The sequence below is a fragment of the Sturnus vulgaris genome, chromosome W (genome assembly GCF_052056855.1).
Source record: "Sturnus vulgaris isolate bStuVul1 chromosome W, bStuVul1.hap1, whole genome shotgun sequence".
Lineage (NCBI taxonomy): Eukaryota > Metazoa > Chordata > Aves > Passeriformes > Sturnidae > Sturnus > Sturnus vulgaris.
Window position 1 is genome coordinate 65444048 of NC_142282.1, and position 19061 is coordinate 65463108.

The 19061-nt window shown below is 45.8% G+C and overlaps 1 protein-coding gene across 1 annotated transcript; it reads right to left on the bottom strand.

Moving 5' to 3' along the window:
* Positions 1-11161: 11161 nt before the first annotated feature.
* On the bottom strand, positions 11162-12854 carry LOC148220328 (uncharacterized; the record flags this gene model as incomplete). The annotated part of the gene is made up of 1 exon (XM_088155532.1): positions 11162-12854. A coding segment is annotated over one exon (1410 nt), but the record flags the coding sequence as incomplete, so codon positions are not given.
* Positions 12855-19061: the final 6207 nt, after the last annotated feature.

The following is a 19061-nucleotide window of genomic DNA, read 5'->3' on the forward strand; positions in this document are numbered from 1 at the left end:
GCAATTCATTGAAAATTCTATGAAAATGTTTCAAAAGCAGCCTTGACAGTACATACTGAATTCTTACAATGCATATTAAACACGACTTTTAAATTCATCTTTTAAATGTCAATTGTGTTCAGAGGGGGTGATTTTATTTCTATTGTGATTATTCTCTTTTATTTTTTTTTTTTTTAATATAAAAGCAGTCAGGGCATAACACTCTTTTCCATTACGGTTTCTTTGCATCATAGCAATGTAAAGTATCCATAGGATAAATCAGAATTATTTTCTGTGATACATGAAAGAACGAGACCCAACAGCAGAGAGAGAATGAATCTGAGGTTTATTCAGAAGCATCAGTATATATATCTCTAGTCCTAAGAGCTTTTTTTTGGTTACAGTTTACAGGCATAATCACAGTTCTACAATTAATCTGTCCTCTTGACATCTTCTATTGTTCTGTCCAAAGCCATGGTAAAGGAGCATGAATAGTGTACAGTTCTATGTTGACGTAGAAGTAGAAACTCATTCATCCAGTTCTGTCTCAGGTACACGCTGTTCAGAGATGCTACTGGTGCTGCCAGCACTGCTGGTGTTGCTCTCTGTTTAATTCTTTCCTTACACCAACACCTGTTATTCCAACAAGTTTCAAATTTTGTTTTTAAATGTGCCCCCATTACAACTTCTTCATACAGTATGGTTCTTTTAAAGTTTTGTCCTCAATGTTACATTACATCATTCTGAATCATGTTTTGGGGTTTTTTTGTATCCTCCCCTTATCCCAGTTTAGTTAATTGCCAGAATGTTATATTCCAGGTCAGTGATATGTGGCATAAAGTGAACAAATGTCTAAAGTATTGGCAGACTTTGTATGACATGCCACTTTTCCATCTTTGTAGTGGGTTGATGCTGTTTGGATGCCAGGCACCCACCAAAGCTGCTGTCTCATTTCTCTCCACAGCTGGACACGGGAAAGAAGATATAACAAAGGGTTTGTGGGTTAAGGACTGGGAGAGATCACTCATTAAATACCATCATGGACAAAACAGGGTCTAATTAGAGATATGACTTAAATTTATTGCTAACAGAATCAGAGCAGGATAATGAGAAGTAAAATAAGCCCTTAAAAACACCTTCCCCTCACCCCACCTTCTCAGCTCTATCTCCTACCCCAGTAGCACAGGTAGATGGGAATGGGGGTTATGGTCAGTTCACCCCTTGTTTTCTCCTGCTGCTCAGGGAGATGAGTCATTCCCTTGCTCCACTGTGGGGTCCCTCCTATAGGAGACAGTTCTCTATGAACTTCTCCACTGTGAGTCCATCTAATGACCTCTGTGAACTGCTTCAATGTGAGTCCATCCCACGGGCAACAATCCTCCTCAAACTGCTGCAGCATGGGTTACTCTTCCACAGGGTGCAGTTTTTCAAGGGCAGGTTTCTTCCAGTGTAGGCTTCTCTCTCCACAGGCCTCCCATGGGGTCACAGCCTCCTCTCAGGCATCCACCTGCTCTGGCATGAGGCTGCTCCATGGGCTGCAGGTGGAGCTCTACATCTCCATGGACCTCCATAGCCTGCAGGGGCACAGCTGCTTCACCACTGTCTTCACCATAAGCTGCAGGGGAATATTAGCTCTGGTGCCTGGAGCACCTCCTCCCCCTCCTTCTTCACTGACCTTGGTGTCTGCAGAGTTGTTCTTCTCACATGTTCTCACCCTGCTCTTCTATGGCCACAGTTAAAACTGCGCAATAACTTTTTGGTTTTCTTTCTTCTTAAATATGTTATCACAGAGGTGTTACCACCATTTCTGATTAGCCCAGCCTTGACCAGCAGCCCATCAGTCTTTGTAGCTTCCAGGGAGTGGCTCTGCTGGACATGGAGGAAGCCTCTAGCAGCTCCTCGCAGAAGCCACCCCTGTAAGCCCCCCTGCTACCAAAACCAGGCCATGCAAACCTGATACAATCTTCCCACTCTCCAAGCTGTTGCCACTCACAACTATATGCTTTCCCACCAATGTATGAGATGATAATTTCGAGTCCCATGGAATTTCAGTAGTGATTATATTCCTAAATCCCATAGACTGCTATTAAATCTCTCCACCCTTAGCATTATCTATTTTTTAAAGTATTATTATGTCGTGGTTTGACACTGGCCCAATGCCAGGCACCCACGAGAGGCACTCGCTCACTCTCCCCTGCCATAGCTGGGCAGTGGAGAACGGAAAAAATTAACAAAGGGTTCATGAGTTGAGATAAGGACCAGGAGAAAACACTTCAAGGGCAAAACAGGCTCACTTTGAGGTTGCAAAGTGAATTTATTACTAACAGAACCAGAGGAGGATATTGAAAAGTAAAATAAGCCCTTAAAACACCTTTTTTTCCCCAGCCCCTCCCTCCTTCCTACTGACAGTGCAGGGAGACAGGGCATGGATGTTTTTGAGTCAGTTCATCACCGAGATTTTCTTCCACTGCTCAGGGAGAGGAGTCCTTTCTCTGTGAGACCGTAGGGTCCATCCCACAGGAGACAGTTCTCCCTGAACTTCTCCATCATTGGTCCTCTCTCACGAGCAGCAGTCCTACCATACCTGCTGCAATGTGAGTCCCTCCCATGGGCAGACAGTCCTCCCAAAACTGCTGTGACATGGGTCTCTCTTTCCACAGGGTGCAGTCCTCCAAGGACAGGCTGCTCCAGCCTGGAAGCAAGGGGCCTCTCTCTCCACCAGGACTCCCACTGGACCACAGCCTCCTCCAGGTATCCTCCCACTCCAGCATGGGCACCTCCCCCAGAGGCTGTGAGTGGATCTCTGCATCCCCCATGTACCCCCATGGGCTGCAGGAGGACAACCTGTTTCACCATGGTCTTCACCACGGCCTGCAGAGGAATCTTGGCTCCTGTGCCTGGAGCACCTCCTCCTCCTCCTTCTCCACTGACCTTGGTGTCGCCATGTTGTTTTCCCTGACATGTTCTCACCTCATACTCTTTTCTGACTAGAAGCAAAACTGTGTGACTTTGTTTTGATTTTCTTCTTAAATATGCTATCACAGAGGCATTACCAACCTCTCTCATTGGCCCAGTTTTGGCCAGCAGCATGTCCATCTTCAGAGCCATCAGGGCTTGGCTCTGCTGTACATGGTGGAAGCTTCCAGCAGCTTTTCACAGGAGCCATCTCTGTGGACCCCCACTACCAAAAACCAGGCCGTGCAAAAACAATACATATTATTATTTTAAATTATTATTATTTGTTCAGTTCTACTTGCTTTTCCACATATTTTGTGGGGTTTGGTGTGGTCCTGCATCTTGATTTGTCTTCATGAGGATATTTTTATCAAAAGAAGAAACTGTTTGTTTCCTGCTTTTTTTCTTGATGGTTTTCTGACATTCTTTCTTGTGTTTATCACTATGTGAATCCATGCATACTAAATTAAATAGCATTCCAGATACTTTCCTTTCAGTCTCTTTAGGACTTCTCACGGATCTGTGATGCCCTGGGTTTCTACTTGATATTGCATTCCCATTTTTCCCCAAAAAGTTTTAAATGCTCATTGAGATTATGTGTACTCACTCCATTTTGCTCTGAAGTCAGGAGTTAAACAATCTCATGGATGAGTTTATTTTGTCAAAGAAATGCTGATCTATCTGATTCTGCAGTTGATGTTCTAGTATGGATTTACCAGGAAAAAATGATTTTTCCAATTTTATCTGCCTCACTCCCTGTGGTCACTGAGATATTTATTTATTAGCATTTTTCAGATACAATATGCTTTATTTTCAGTGAACTCAAACCATCAAGTCTATTGCTTTTCTTAAGTAATATTTTTCCTTACATCCCTAGCTCTGATTTTGCAAGCATTTAAATACATATATTAGATTTTCCTAGTTGGGATGGTGTTTAAATACTTTTCTCCCTCTAATTTTTCAAATGCTTTTGTGTTTCTAATACTTAAACATTTACATGTGTTATTCTGGATTGTTCTTCTAGTATGTTTTACATGGGTTGTTTTTAGTGTTAACTGTTGTATCCATGTCCACTGATGGCTCTTAAAGTATCTACAAATAGCTAGAGCATAACTTGACTCCCAAATAAGTTTTCTGTAACTGGATGAGAAACTTAAATATTTTTTTCTTTTTTAAATTATCATGCTTTCTCTTCTTTTAGAACTCTGACACACATTTCATAGTTTCTACGTAGCATGTGCTGAAAGATAAGTTGGTGGGGAAGAAGGCTGTCCTGGCTGATCAGAGAGCTTTGGCTGGAACTCAGGGAAAAAATAGAATACCAGCTTTGGAATGCCTCCTTTGCCTCACTCTTTAATAGTCAGACCAGTTGTCCTCAAGGTACCCAGGCCCCTGAGCTGGAAGACAGCTGAGGAGTAGAATGAAATCCCCCCCTAATCCAGGAGGAAACAGTCACCTGCTGCTCCACTTAAACATGCACAAGTCTATAGGGCCAGACGGGATCCACCCGAGGGTACTGAGGAAGCTGTTGGAAGAGCTCACCAAGCCACACTCCATCATTTATCACCAGTCTTGGTTAGCTGGGGAAGTCCTAGAAGACTGAAGGTTGGCCAACATAACACCCATCTACAAGAAGGGTTGGAAGGAGGATCCAGGAAACTACAGGCCAGTTATCCTGACCTTGGTGCTGGTAAAGGCTATGGAGTAGACCATTTTGAGTGCCATCATGTGGCACCTACAAAACCAGGGAATCAAGCCCAGCCAGCATGGGTTTAGGAAAGGCAGGTCCTGCTTGACCAACCTGATTTCCCTCTATGACAAGGTGATTCACTTAGTGGATGAGGCAAAGGCTGTGGATGTTGTCAACCTGGACTTTATTAAAGCCTTTAACAACATGTCCCACAGCATTCTTCTGGAGCTGGCTGCTTGTGGCTTGGACAGGTTCACTCTTTTCTGGGTAAAAAACTGGTGGAAGGGCTGGGCCCAGATAGTGGTGGGGAATGGTGGCACAACCAGTTGGGACTGGTCACTAATGAGGTTCCCCAGGGCTCAGAACTGGGACCAGTCCTATTTATTATCTTTATTGATGATCTGGACAAGGGGATCAAATGCACCTTCAGTGAGTTCACAGATGACAATAAGTTGGGCATGAGTTTTGATCTGCTGGAGGGCAGGAAGACTGAAGAGGGATCTGGACAGGCTGGATTGATGGGCTGAGGCCAATTGTAAGAGGTTCAACAAGGCCAACTGCCAGGTTCTGCACTTTGGTCACAACAACTCCCTGCAGCTCCAGGCTGAGGACAGAGTGGCTGGAAAGGACCTGGGGGTGATGCCTTTTTCTCTGGTCCTAAAAATATTAGTCAGATACAATTAGGGTGATAAAAAGGAGTACCTTTATATAAGGATCTTCAGGTTCACAGCTTGTTAGCTTGAAAATGCTGCAGATGTACCCACCGCGTGACGCATGTAACAATTTTTATAGATTCTGCAAATTAGCATATCTGACAAGAACCCCCAATTAGCAGCCCGCCCGGTGAAGTAATTCCCCCAGTTCTAGAACCTTCTAAATTCTCCCCCCTTCAAATAAGGTCCAGGCCCTGTTTACAAAAATATGTCTCAAAGGGCTGGTTTTAATCTTGGTTTCTAAGGAAAACCAAGATAGCATAGGGGTCCTGGAATTTGTTTTGTCTTTCTGTCTAGGAAAATACTGAAGCCAAGCTACAGTAATAAGCTACAAATATATGTGTAAATACTACAGATAATATATAAAAGAAAAAAAGGTAAAAACCAAAATGACATCAGGGGTGCTGGTGACAGCAGCTGCACATGAACCTAGGTTTATCCAGGTGGGAAAGAGGCCAATGACATCCTGGCTTGTATCAGAAATAGTGTAGCCGGAAGGACTAGGGTGGTGATTGTTCCTCTGTACTGGGTACTGCTGAGGAACCTCCAATCCTGGGGTCAGTTCTCAGCCTCTCATAGCAAGAAAGACATTGAGGGGCTGGAGGGTGTCTAGAGAAAGGCAATTAAATTGATGAAGGGTCTGGAGCACAAGTCTGATGAAGAACAGCTGAGGATTGTCCAGTCCTGGCATAAACTGTCCAGGGAGGTGGTGGAGTCCCTGTGCGTGGAGGGATTTAGAAGATGTGTAGATATGGTGCTTGGGGACATGGATTAGTGGTGGACGTGGCAGTGCTGGGGGAACGGTTGGATTTTATGATCTTAGAGGGCTTTTCCAACCTTAATGATCCTGTGGTTCTATGATTCCATTATATAAAACTTGAATGTTTTTAGTTTGTTGTTTGTTGTGGTTTTGTCGGTTAGTTGGTTTTGGGGTTTTTTGTTAGTAATGGTTTTTACATGATCAAAAGCTGCAGTTAGTAAAAGTGTATGTAGCCAAATAGAACCCTCCAAAAAGGCTGTGTCTGTCCAGACCCATTCCTGTGCAGAGTGTTTGAGCTTATCAGTGGTACCAGGGGGCATTGCAAAAGACACCTGCCTGCAGTGTGAACAGGTGAATGATCTCCTTTCACTGGTGGCCGAGCTTAAGGAGGAAGTAGAAAAACTAAGGAGTATTAGAGAAAGTGAAAGGGAAATAGATTGGTGGAGTTTCACCCTTCCATCCTTGAGGGAAGTCTGCCAGGCGTCAGAGGACTCCCATGCTTCCCACCATCAGGTAATAGGAGGACACCTGGTGGATGAAGAGGAGTGGGAATGGGTTCCTATTCAGGAAGGTAATGAAAACTCCTCCGATCCCCATTACCTACCCAGGTGCCACTTCAGAATAGGTATGAGGCCCTGGATTAGAGGGTGAGCCAGATGATGTACAAGAAAATGATCTGACCAGTGAGCCTCCCAATTACTCTTCATCTGTCAGACCAATCACTGCTTCTAGTATTAAAAAGAAAAGAAGGGTATTTGTAGTAGGTGACTCCCTTCTGAGGGGAACAGAGGGCCCCATATGTGAACCAGACCCATCCCACAGGGAGGTCTGCTGCCTCCCTGGAGCCCAGGTACAGGATATTACCAAGACACTCCCTGGGCTGATTCAGCCCTCTGATTATTACCCACTGCTGATACTCCAGGCTGGCAGTGATGAGACTGAAAAGAAGAGCATCAGGGCAATTAAAAGGGACTTTAGAGCACTGGGTCAAGTGGTTGATAAGGCAGGAGCACAGATAGTGTTCTGCCCAGTCCCTTTGGTGGCAGAGACAAACGATGAAAGCAATAGGAGAGCCCACATTATCAAGTGGCTCAAGGCTTGGTGTCATCAGCAGAATTTTGGATTCTTTGATCATGGGGCAACTTTTATGGCACCTGGCCTGCCAGAGCTGGATGGGCTCCATCTCTATGTTAAGGGCAGAAGGATTTTAGCTCATGAACAGGCCGAACTCATTGAGAGGGCTTTAAACTAGGTTTGAAGGGGGAAGGGGATGCAGCTGGGCTCTCTGGAAGCAGGTCCAAGGGTGGTAAGCCTGAGGTAGGGGTGAAATCAGTAGCCCACTAATGCACACAGCATGGGTAACAAACAAGAAGAGCTGGAAGCCATGGTACAACAGCAAAGCTATGATGTAGTGACCATCGCAGAAACGTGGTGGGACGACTCACATAGCTGGAGTGCTGCACTGGATGGCTACAAGCTCTTCAGAAGAGACAGGAAAGGGAGAAGAGGTGGAGAGGTGGCCCTTTATATTAGGGAAGCTTTTGATGCCATGGGTATTGAAACTAATGACAATGAAGTTGAATGCCTATGGGTAAGAATTAAGGAGAAGGCCAACAAGGTTGACATCCTGCTGGGAGTCTGTTATCATCCATTCAACCAGGAAGAAGAGGTGGACAACTTATTCTATAAGCAGATGGAGAATGTTTCAGGATCACCAGCCCTTGTTCTTGTAGGTGACTTTAACCTACCAGACATCTGCTGGGAGCTTAATAAAGCAGAAAAGAGGCAGTCCAGGATGTTCTTAGAGTGTGTAGAGGACAACTTTTTGTCACAGCTGGTGAGTGAGCCCAGCAGGGGAGAGGCTATGTTAGACCTGTTGTTTGCAAGTAGCGATGGGCTGGTGAGAGATGTGGTGGTTGGAGGCCACTTGGGGCATAGTGATTATGAAATTATAGAGTTCTCGATATTTGGTGAAATGAGGAGGAACTTTTACATTGGACTTCCAGAGGGCAGACTTTGGCCCATTTAGGAGATTTATTTGGAGAGTTCCTTGGGAAGCCACCCTTAAAAACAAAGGAGTTCAGAAAAGGTGGGCATGCTTCAAAACAGAGATCTTGAGGGCACAGGAACAGACTGTCCCTGTGTGCTGAAAGATGAGTCAACAAGGCAAACATTCAGCCTGGATGGGCAACAAGGTTTTGAAGGAACTGAGGAATAAAAAGAGGATGTATCATCTTTGGAAGTAGGGTCAGGTCTCTCAGGAAGTATTTAAGGGGGTTGCTAGGGCATGTAGAAAAAAAATTAGAGGCCAAAGCTCAGTTAGAACTTAATTTGGCAACTTTTGTGAAGGATAATAAAAAATGTTTTTACAAATATATTAGCGGCAAAAGGAAGGGTAAGACCAACCTCGGTTCTCTACTGGATGTGGGAGGGAATTTAGTGACTGCAGATGAGTAGAAGGCGAAAGTGCTGAACGCTTTCTTTGCCTTGCTCTTTAGTGGGAAAATAGCTTGTCCTCAGGTAAGCTATCCTCTTGGGCTGGTAGATGGTGTTAGGGAGCAGAATGGCCCCGCTGTTATTCGGGAGGAAGCAGTCAGAGAACTGCTGAGCTGCTTGGATAATCATAAATCTATGGGACCAGATGGAATCCCTCCCAGGGTGATGAGGAAGCTGACAGATGAGCTTGCAAAGCCGCTCTCCATCATTTACCAAGTCCTAGCTCACTGGTGAGGTCCCAGATGACTGGAAGCTGGCCAATATGACACCCATGCAGGAAAAAAAGATAGGAAGGAGGATCCTGGAAATTATAGACCAGCTAGCCTGACCTCAGTACCTGGTAAGGTAATGGAACAGTTTTTATTGAGTGTCATCATGCAGCATTTAAAGGTATCAGACCCAGCCAGTATGGGTTTAGGAGGGGTAGGTCATGTTTGAACAACCTGGTCTCCTTTTATGAACAGATGACCCACCTGGTGGATGTGGGAAAGGCTGTGGATATTGTCTATTTGGACTTCAGCAAGGCCTTTAACACTGTCTCCCACAGCATACTCCTGGAAAAGCTGGCAGCCCACAGCTTGGACAGGAGCACTCTTTGCTGGGTTAAGATCTGGCTGGATGGCCAGGCCCAGAGAGTGGTAGTAAACAGTGCTGTATCCAGCTGGGGATCAGTCACCAGTGGTGTTCCTCAGGGGTGGGTGCTGGGGCCAGTTCTGTTCAATATTTTTATTGACGACATGGATGAGGGTATTGAGTCTTTCATTAGTAAATTTGCGGACGACACTAATCTGTTGGAAGGTAGGAGGGCTCTGCAGAGAGACTTGGAATGGCTGGATGGACAGGCAGAGTCCAATAAGATTAAGTTTAATAAGTCCAAGTGCCGAGTCCTGCATTTTGGCCACAATAACCCCCTGCAACATTATAGGCTGGGGATGGTGTGGCTGGACAGTGCCCAGGCGGAAAGGGACCTGGCGGTACTGGTCGACAGCCTAGTGAACATGAGCCAGCAGTGTGCCCTAGTGGCCAAGAAGGCCAACGGCATCCTGGCCTCTATCAGGAATAGTGCGGCCAGCAGGACCAGGGAGGTCATTCTTCTCCTGTACTTGGCATTGGTGAGGCCACACGTTGAGTACTGTGTCCAGTTCTGGGCCCCTTAGTTTAGGAAGGACATTAAAACGCTTGAGTGTGTCCAGAGGAGGGCAACAAGGCTGGTGAGGAGCTTGGAACACAAATCCTATGAGGAGTGGCTGAGGGAGCTGGGGTTGTTTAGCCTGGAGAAAAGGAGACTCAGAGGTGACCTTATCACGCTCTACAACTTCCTGAAAGGTGGCTGTAGTCAGGTGGGGGTTGGTCTCTTTCTCCAGGCAGCAACTGACAGAATGAGAGGACAGTCTTAAGGTGCACCAAGGGAAATATAGGTTGGATATTAGGAAAAAGTTTTTTACTGAAAGGATGATAAAGTACTGGGATTTTCTGCTTGGGGAGGTGGTGGAGTCACCATCCCTGGATGTGTTTAAAAAAAGATTGGATGTAACACTCAGTGCCATGGTTTAGTTGAGGTGTTAGGGCATGGGTTGGACTCAATGATCTTTTCCAACATAGTGATTCTGTGCAATTTTGCTTCAGCAGGGAATTTTCTTTAGATATTTTTCCCCTGTGTATGAACCTATGGTATCCAGGCTTGGGGACCACTGGAGCTCACTGTCTGCCCATCTGGAAAGGCAATGATGCGCATATGGACAATATCATGTGAAAGATGGCAATTTCCTCAAACCCTTAGTATTTGATTAGTCTGTCAGCACCCCTGGAATGCTGAGACCATTGTGCCCAACCAGTCTGTCAGTGTCCCATTATGGGGATTCTTCACTGAACAGTCCTGGTGGATCTGAGGGTGGTTGGACTGACTTGTTCAAGGTCACATACTAACAGAGAGACCTCCTCCCAGGTCTCCACACCTTTAATTGAGTATATTACCTGCTACTGGCAACTGCTAGCATCCTTGAAGGACTCACATTAACAGTTTACTGAATAACACCATAAATAAAATTGTGACAGGTTAAGGTTTGAGGTTTGATGATATTATCTGACTGCAAAAACTTATTCAAAGCAACATGATAACTGGCTCTAATCCCCAATGAAAGCTGGCTTGAGATAATAATTCAGCATGCACAGAGAACAGTTCTTACCCAACAGGACTTCCGTATGGGATCTTCCATGTTCAGCCTGTTGACTGGTCTCAGTTACAACCGAGTCTTCCCTAACTTCTTCCCATTTTTAACTTACATTTATACTATTTCTTTACATTTAAGTGGAGCTTTAATGACTCTAGTCATTCACACCTTTGAACCCAGTTGCTGCAAAATTCTCCCACTTTGCTCTTCAAGGTATAGTCAATAAAATCTAGAGTACATGTCTGTCACTGGTGGGGTTTTGGGGTCTCTTTGGGATCCCTGAGACTGCTTCTGCAGCCCTCAGTGACGGAGCAAATTCCCGAGCCTTGCCCAGATAGAATTCTGGCTCACAGTGAGCTCTCAGACCAGCAGGGAAAAGAAACCAGCATATGCAGAGAGGCACAAATCCATAGTTTATTCTATGAAGGCATCCTATCTAGCATATACCAACGGCTATTGTTTTACAGGGGTTTTTATATCTTTTGAGGGTTTTACAATTTGCACCAATTACCAAGGGAATTCTACTTTCTGACCAATCCCTGAGGGATTTTACATTCAAAGCTGGCCTATGGATACTAAAAGAAAATGGACCACTAATATTGAAGATAGATAAGAGGGTCTTCCAAGGGGGGAAACTAAATTCCTTTTGTATTCGTCATTTCACAAGCCATTTCTTATCTCTAAGCTATGATTTTCCAAGGAGCTTGTTCTGAGGATGCAGGGAAACTTTCTTCTGTGTTTTCTGCTCCCTCCACAACTCCTCTCTCTGTATTTACTAAAAAGGCGCTTCCAGCAACTTTCTTGAAACATTGAACAAAGCATGCAAACATAACTAACACAATGACAACTATGAATAAAATCCATAAAAGTCCCTTGACCAGAGATACGGCCCACCCTGTCAGTCCCCATTGTCCAAAAAGGTTGTTGAACCAGTCTGGGGTGGTTTGTACTTTCAAATCCTTCACGAGGTCCTTCAGCTTCTGTATGTTTGCTTGGATGGATGTTGAACGTGAGGAGAGATTGAAGCAGCACATCCCCTCAAAGTCTTCACAGCCATGTCCGTGGGTGAGCAGCAGGAAGTTGATTGCAGCTCGGTTTTGCAGGGATGTGTGTCTTGTGGTTTCTTCATCCTTTAAAAGATCACTCAAAGCAGCAGATGTGACATTGGCTTGCTTACTGAGCCAACACCCCAAATGAGTAATTTCACCAAGAGCTTTTGCTGCAGCCACCCATAGAAAGAACAGGGAGACAGCAGCTCTTGTGGGTTTGTTCCAATTGTACAATTTAGGGTCACAACTTTCATCAAATTCAGTGTAAGATCTTTTTTCGCATTTTGATTCACTCTCCTTTTTCCAATTATGCAATAAGGTAATGTTGGGGGTGAGGGTAGAAAGCTTGCCAAGGCTACAGGGTCCCCCCTGAAGGCGAGAGGGGATTCCAACCCAAACCCGATCACCACAGATAAGAAACATTCCACGAGGCAATGTTTTGGGGTGGACAGAGGATTCAGAGAGAGCATGAGTGGTGTAATTGCACCAATCTGGATAATTGTAGGCTTTGTTGATGGGTGATATGTCTTTTCTGTATATGTTTCGAATTTGACTCAATCCAGGCCAATTTTGCTTTGGACTTTTGTAGTAAAATTTGACACAGCATGTTGCTTTGGAGGACTCCAGCAAATCTAATTCTTGGGGTTCCTCGGGGGCATTTGGCAGTATTTTTGTCCAATGATCCCAAGTGTCAACTGGATTTGGTCTCTTACCAGTGGTGCGGAGGAGCTCTGAGTTCTGGATGGGCCATTCGTCTGCTACAAAGGGAATTCCTACCAAACATGTGGAAAGTGGGTTATCAAGGTTGCCCATAGACAGGCACATGTTATCTTGTTTCAATGTTTTTGCTAAAGTCACCCAGACATTGTGTTTGGGTTGTGGACTGATCCAGCTGAAGGCATGTGGCACGGTGAAGAGGATCCAGGCAGCAGTGAGGACAGCATCAACGGAGAAAATTTTAATCTTTGGACAAGAATGGGCCTTCTGATATGGAATATAAGTAAAATCAGTTATTTTTATGATGGGGGGAGAGAGAGGGTGTTAGGGTTTTCTCCTTCATCTCCTTCCTTTGTCCCTCCCCCCCCCCTTTTTTTTTTTCTCTAAGGATAGGGAAGGGAATACAGGATTAGGGATTACAGTAAAATCATTGGGGGGGGGGGGATTAACACTAGGGTGTTTCAGTATAGGTAGTAACATCTAACTAAAAGGTCACTTTGTGGCCAGACTATGTCTAGCTTATGATTTGCCTGATGCAGCAGATTGCTGCTTAGTTTTTTGTTTCGTCTGCTGTCTTGTGACAGGACGATCTTTTCTTTGATGTGAAGGTGTTCGGCGGCGTCTTCTTCTCCAGGCAGCGCTGGTTTGGTTTTGAGGAGGTCTTGTATTTGACTCTGGGGAGCTTTTGTTGTTGTCTGTTGGAGTAGGTTTTTCCGTGCCTGGGTATGGTTTTATGTTTTTTCCTGGGAACCATCTTGTTCCAGATGGCAGGGAGATGCAAGCGTACCCCCTTCCCCAGGTAATTAATTGGAAAGGTCCAGAAACCTGATGTGTTTCAGGGTCTTTCACCAGCAGTGGTGGTTTCTCAGTGAGTTTTGCTTGCATTGAGTTTGTAAAGTGTCGGACTTTTGGGGGGTCAGGTTCTGACTCAGTTCCATTTAGGAAGTTGATGACGTAGAGAGCTTTGCAGAATCTTTCCACTGGAGATAAAATTTCTGTGTCTCTTCGCTGTTGGTGAAGGACCTTTTTGATGTTCTGATAAGTTCTCTCTACGATGGACTGTCCTGTGGAATTTCCAGGAATGGTCAGAATGTGTTCAATTCCCCATTCATCGAGGAACTCTTGAAATTTGTGAGAGATGTAGGTGGATCCATTGTCAGTTTTGATCTTTTTTGGAACTCCTAGAATGGCAAATGCTAGAAGAAAATGCTTGATAACGTGAGTGGCTGTTTCTCCTGCATGAGCCGATGCAAAAACTGCTCCAGAGAACGTGTCAACTGACACGTGCACATACTTAGACTTTCCAAAGGGTGGGAAATGGGTGACATCAGACTGCCACAGCTGGCAGCTGTTCGGGCCTTTGGGATTGACTCCCGTGCGCATAGAGGGTACTTGGTAGTTTTGACAGTTTGGGCATGTTGCCACAATGACTTTTGCTTGGCTTTTCGGAATTTTAAACATTCTCATGAGGGCAGGTACATTTTGGTGGAAAAATGAATGTGACAGCTTTGCTTGAGCAAAAATGTTGGGGATGTTTGCAGTCTCGACTGACATGGCCAGTGCGTCCGCTTTCCTGTTTCCCTCTGTAATAAAATCTGGGAGGTCACTGTGTGACCTAACATGCATGATGTGGTAGGGTAATTTTCTGTTGCAAATGAGGGTTATTAGTGAAGAAATCAATTGGTGTAATTTTGGATTGGAAATTTCTTTGAGGAAACTATGTTCTGCTCTCATAGCTATACCAGCTATGTAAGCAGAATGTGTGACTAGGTTAAAGGGTTTGTCTTTGAATTTCTCAAAGGCTCTAACAACGGCTGCCAATTCTGCAATTTGTGGAGATCCCTCCACAATTGGGACATCAGATTCCCATTCATCAGTTTTGGGGTTTTTCCAAGTCAAGACAGACTTGTGAGATGAACCTGAGCCGTCTGTAAAAACTATTAGAGCTTTGAGAGGTGTTCTGCTTTGAACGAGTTTTGGGACCAGATTAAAGGTTGCATTTCGATTAAAAAGTTTGTGTTTTGGTATGTGAATGGAAATTTGGACTGTGTAGCTATCTAGAGCAAATTGAAGGTTTTCATTGGTTTGGAGCAGATTTTCCAAATCTCCCATGGTCAGGGGCAGGTAAATGCCTGTGAACTCACACGTGAAAGAGAGTGGAGGCAGGTTCTGGCCTTGTTTATCAAATGTGCCATGATTTCCTGAAACGTGGTAATTGTCTTTGTGGGCTGATTGTTTGTGAAAACCCATTAAAGGATCAACAAGGGGTCTGTGAGTTGAGGGTCCCATTGAAAAATCAGTCCATAGAAGCAAGGGGCCTTTCCTAAAATGACAAATTGGAAAGGCAGATTTGGCTCAAATCTGTGTGCTTGACGTGAACACAGGGCTTCCTGAACTTTGATGATGGATTGTCGGGCTTCCGGTGTGAGTGTGCGTGGGGAGTCCAGGTCCTCATTGCCACGGAGGAGGTTGAACAGAGGGACGAGGTCTTCTGTTGTGAGTCCCAGTAGGGGGCAGATCCAGTTGATGGATCCACACAGGCTGTGTAGGTCTCTTAAGGTCTTTGGGTTGTCTCGGATGGAAAGCTGCTGGGGTACAATGGTCCTCTCTCGGATTAAAAGTCCTAGGTATTTCCAGGGGCTGGTGTACTGTACTTTGTCCTCACGGATTTCGAATCCTGCTTTTTCTATGGTTTGAATGGTTGTTTTGACAGCTTTTTCTAAGTAGGTCTTTTCTGATGCACAAACTAGGATGTCATTCCATGTAGTGATGAATGAGTGCTTCTGGGAATTGTTCTCGAACAGGAGAAAGGATGTGTGCCACGTGCAATTGGCAGATCATTGGAGAGTTTTTGAGTCCTTTGGGAAGGAAAAGCCAATGATAGCTTTTGAGAGGAGCTTCTCTGTTGAGAGAGGGGACGGAGAAGGCGAACCGTGGTGCGTCTTGGGGATGCAATGGGATGCTGAAAAAACAGTCTTTGATGTCAATGACAACAAGTGTCCAGTCTCGACGCAGTATCGATGGGGAGGGCAGTCCAGGCTGGAGAGGGCCCATGTCTTCAATGATGTCGTTGATTTTGCGAAGGTCATGGAGAAGCCTCCACCTGTCTGTTCCAGGCTTTTTCAGGACAAAAACTGGTGAATTCCACATGCTGTTGGACTCCACGATGTGGACTTTTGACAGCTGTTCTTCAACGAGGGCTTGCAATGCATGCAGTTTGACCTTTGATAGGGGGCACTGTGCCTGCCATAGGGGTTCATCACTCTTCCAGGTGAGACGAGGAGTTGGCGGGACAGTGCGTGCCCATCAAAAATCCCGACTTTGAACTCGGAGAGAAGCCCCCCATTGGGTCAGGTAATCTCTGCCCCATAGGGAGATGGGGGCTCTTACCACAAATGGTCGAATGGTTGCCAGTTTTCCTTCAGGCCCTTCGATGACAATGTTGCATCTGCATCTCATGGAAACGACAACTCCTCCAATTGCAGACAACATGCCTACTACGGGTTGAAGTTCCCAGTGTGGTGGCCATTCCGAGTGGGCAATGACGGTGACGTCAGCACCAGTGTCTATCATTCCCGGGTTTCTGAATTTTTTCCCTGTAGCAGAAAAGGCTGCACTCGAGGATGGGTTTGTTTGGACCCATAATTTGTGTCCACATTATTGTAGGGTTGAGAGGGATTCGTTCCATGTGATTTTTTGGGAGCAGGAAGGCTTGTGTTATAGGTGTGTTCTGTGGAAGAAAAAAGGGGATGTCCGTGCAACACAATTGGACAAAGATTTCTTTTCCAGGTGCTACAGTTTGAATTTCAGGTAAAACAGAAATTTGTGGTGGACCATGGAAACTGTCACCGAGGATTAAAATGTCCCAAGGACCATCTTGTGGTCCATACTTTCCTGTAGGGATACAATAAAATTTTTCATCTGTAATAAAGACAAAACAGTCACCAATTGACGCTGGGTTCCCAGCAAAATCTCGCCAAGTGTTGGGTCTGCCTGATGTGGTTTGGAATTTTCAAGGATGATGGGGTTTGTTGTTCCTCACTTGTCATCACTGGGGCTGGGTGGAAGGCAGCTTTTGGTTTGTTGTCTGCGCCCTGAGCTGAAACCAGGCTGCGTTGGAAGTTTTTTGGCTGCTGTTGTTGTTTTTGTTGCCTTTGGGGCTTGTGGTAGTTGCTGTGGGGGTTTTGGGTGGGTGGTTTGTTTGGGCAGTCTCTGATAAAATGTCCAAGTTCCCCACAGTAGAAACAACGAGCATTGTCTTTGGAGACCATCACTGCAAAGGTTCCAGAGACTCCATCAGCAATGCCCTTGGCAACTGCTTTGGCCACTGTGTTTTCAGTGGACATGTGGCGTGTGCAGCTTTCCACCATCTGCTCGATGGTGGGATCGGTGTCTATAGGTAAAGCTCTTAAAATGGTTTTGCATTGCTCATTTGCACTGTTTAAGCAAGTTTTCTCGGAAGTTCCTTTTGTGCTTCTGTGCTCTCAATTTGTTTCTCAAGAGCATCCTTGAGCCTGTCTACAAATTTTATAAAAGTCTTGTCTATTCCCTGCTTGATACTGGAAAAATGCAAGCTAGGAATAGAGTCGTCAGGGGTAAGGAGGAATGAGGTTTTTGCTGCATTAGCAATGTCCTGCAGTGTTTCTTCAGGAATAGAGTTAGCTTGTTCTGAGGGTTTAGAAAATTGGTTTTCACCAGCGAGTTGTTCAACAGCAAAATTCTGTTGATTGGGATCTTTTGAATACTTATCAGATAGTATTTTTAATTGTTTTTTCCAATGCCTTTCCCATAACATAAATTCGGCCGGTGACAGAAGGCAAGTAGCTAGATTTTTGAGATCATGGGGAACCATGACAAAAGCAGCAAAAAAGGCTTCTAAAAAATTTCTAAAAATGTGTGCCGATCTGCCGTGTTTTTTTCCAATTTTGGCCAATTCTGTTACTTGTTTCATATCAATAGATTGCCATTCTGCTCTGTCTGAGGATCCTCCTCTGCGGCCTCTTTTATAAATCATAGGAAAGGCAGAGATTCTTTGGGCTAATTGCCAATTTCCAATTTGGGTTGCCTCCAATTTTGCGGTGGCCCAAATATCTGGTTCTTCCGAATCAGAGGCAATGGAGTCACTGTCGCTGTATTCAGAGGAAGAGTGGCGTCTTCTTGGGGCACGACGCTTTTTAGAACGCGAGGGGGAAGGTGGGGGGGGGCGTGGGGGGGGAGGGGGTCTGAACGTGTAGAAGGATGTGTGTGGGTGCACTGCATGGTTTGGCCACAAGGTGGCGCAGGCGTGCCAGGCGCGCCACCTTTGCTGCGGTGGGGGGGCTGCACAGGAGGTGCAGTTGAAATCAGAGACGTGCTGGGGGATGGGTGCGTGTGGGGCTGCTGCGTAGTCGGGGTTAGGAAGGCACAGGAGGGGCTTCGGGGGATGGGAGTGCAGTGGGACCGCGCTTTTGGGGGGAATAGGGGTTTTGGGGAAAGCGGGGATGTTTGTTGGATGCACGGCTGGATTCATGGACAGAACTGGGACAGGAGAAGGAGCAGAGGGACCTTCAGGGACCGAGGAAGCATGAAGGGACGGTGGTAAAACATTTCCGGGGACAGGAACCGGGACAGGGGAAACGTCGGAGGCTGGGGGCTGGAGGAAGCATCCTGGGGTAGCATTAGGGGGCTAACTGTGGTGGGGAAACGCAGGGTTGTGTGGCGAGGTGTTGAGATTTGTGTGTGTAACTTGTGGAGTACCAGAGTTAAGGGAGGCAGACTGTGCATGGCATGGGGGATGGGATAGAGAGGGGTGAGGGGCGGTTGCCGAGGGAACGGGGTCTGGGGCGGGGAAAATCAAGGGCTGGGCTACAGAGGTGGGCGGGTGAGTGACAGCTTGGGGGTGTGGAGAACTCACTGTGTGAAGGGCGGAGTTTGCAAACTGTGTAGTAAAGGAAGTTTCTATAGTTACTTTATCAGTTGTTGGGGGGAGGAGAGGTGCTGAGGGGGAAGAGATAACACGGGCCCCGCACGGAGGGGGGATGCCGAAGGGGGGAGGGGGTGGAGGGGGAGGGGGGAGAAAAGTTGGAGAGGTAGCTGTGTGTGTATGACCTTGTGAGTAGGTAGGAATGTCGGTTTCCATGGAGACAGGACTTTTAGGGATAGGGAGTGAGGAGGGGGGGCAGGAGTCTGGGTTGTGGCTGGGGGCACCACTGTAAGGGATGGGGGGTGAAACGGGAGACGCAGGAGCCGAAGAAGTGGAAACCGGGGATTTTGGAGGATCGGGGGGGTGTGGGGGGGATTTGGGTATTGTCGGAGGGGATAAGAGGGGAAGAAAGTGGGGAGAGGGTAGGGACAGTATTTTTTTGGAGTTTTCGTCTTGCTCTTATGATATGTTGAAAAAGAGGAATGAAAGAAGTCACCGAAAAATCAGCATTTGCTTGGCATTCATAGATTTTGGTGCCAACAGTGTCCCAGAAAGAATCCAAAAGGATAGTTTGGTTATTAAAGTTGGAAAAGTGAGTGGAAATCCATTTTATAAATCTTTTCAGGACA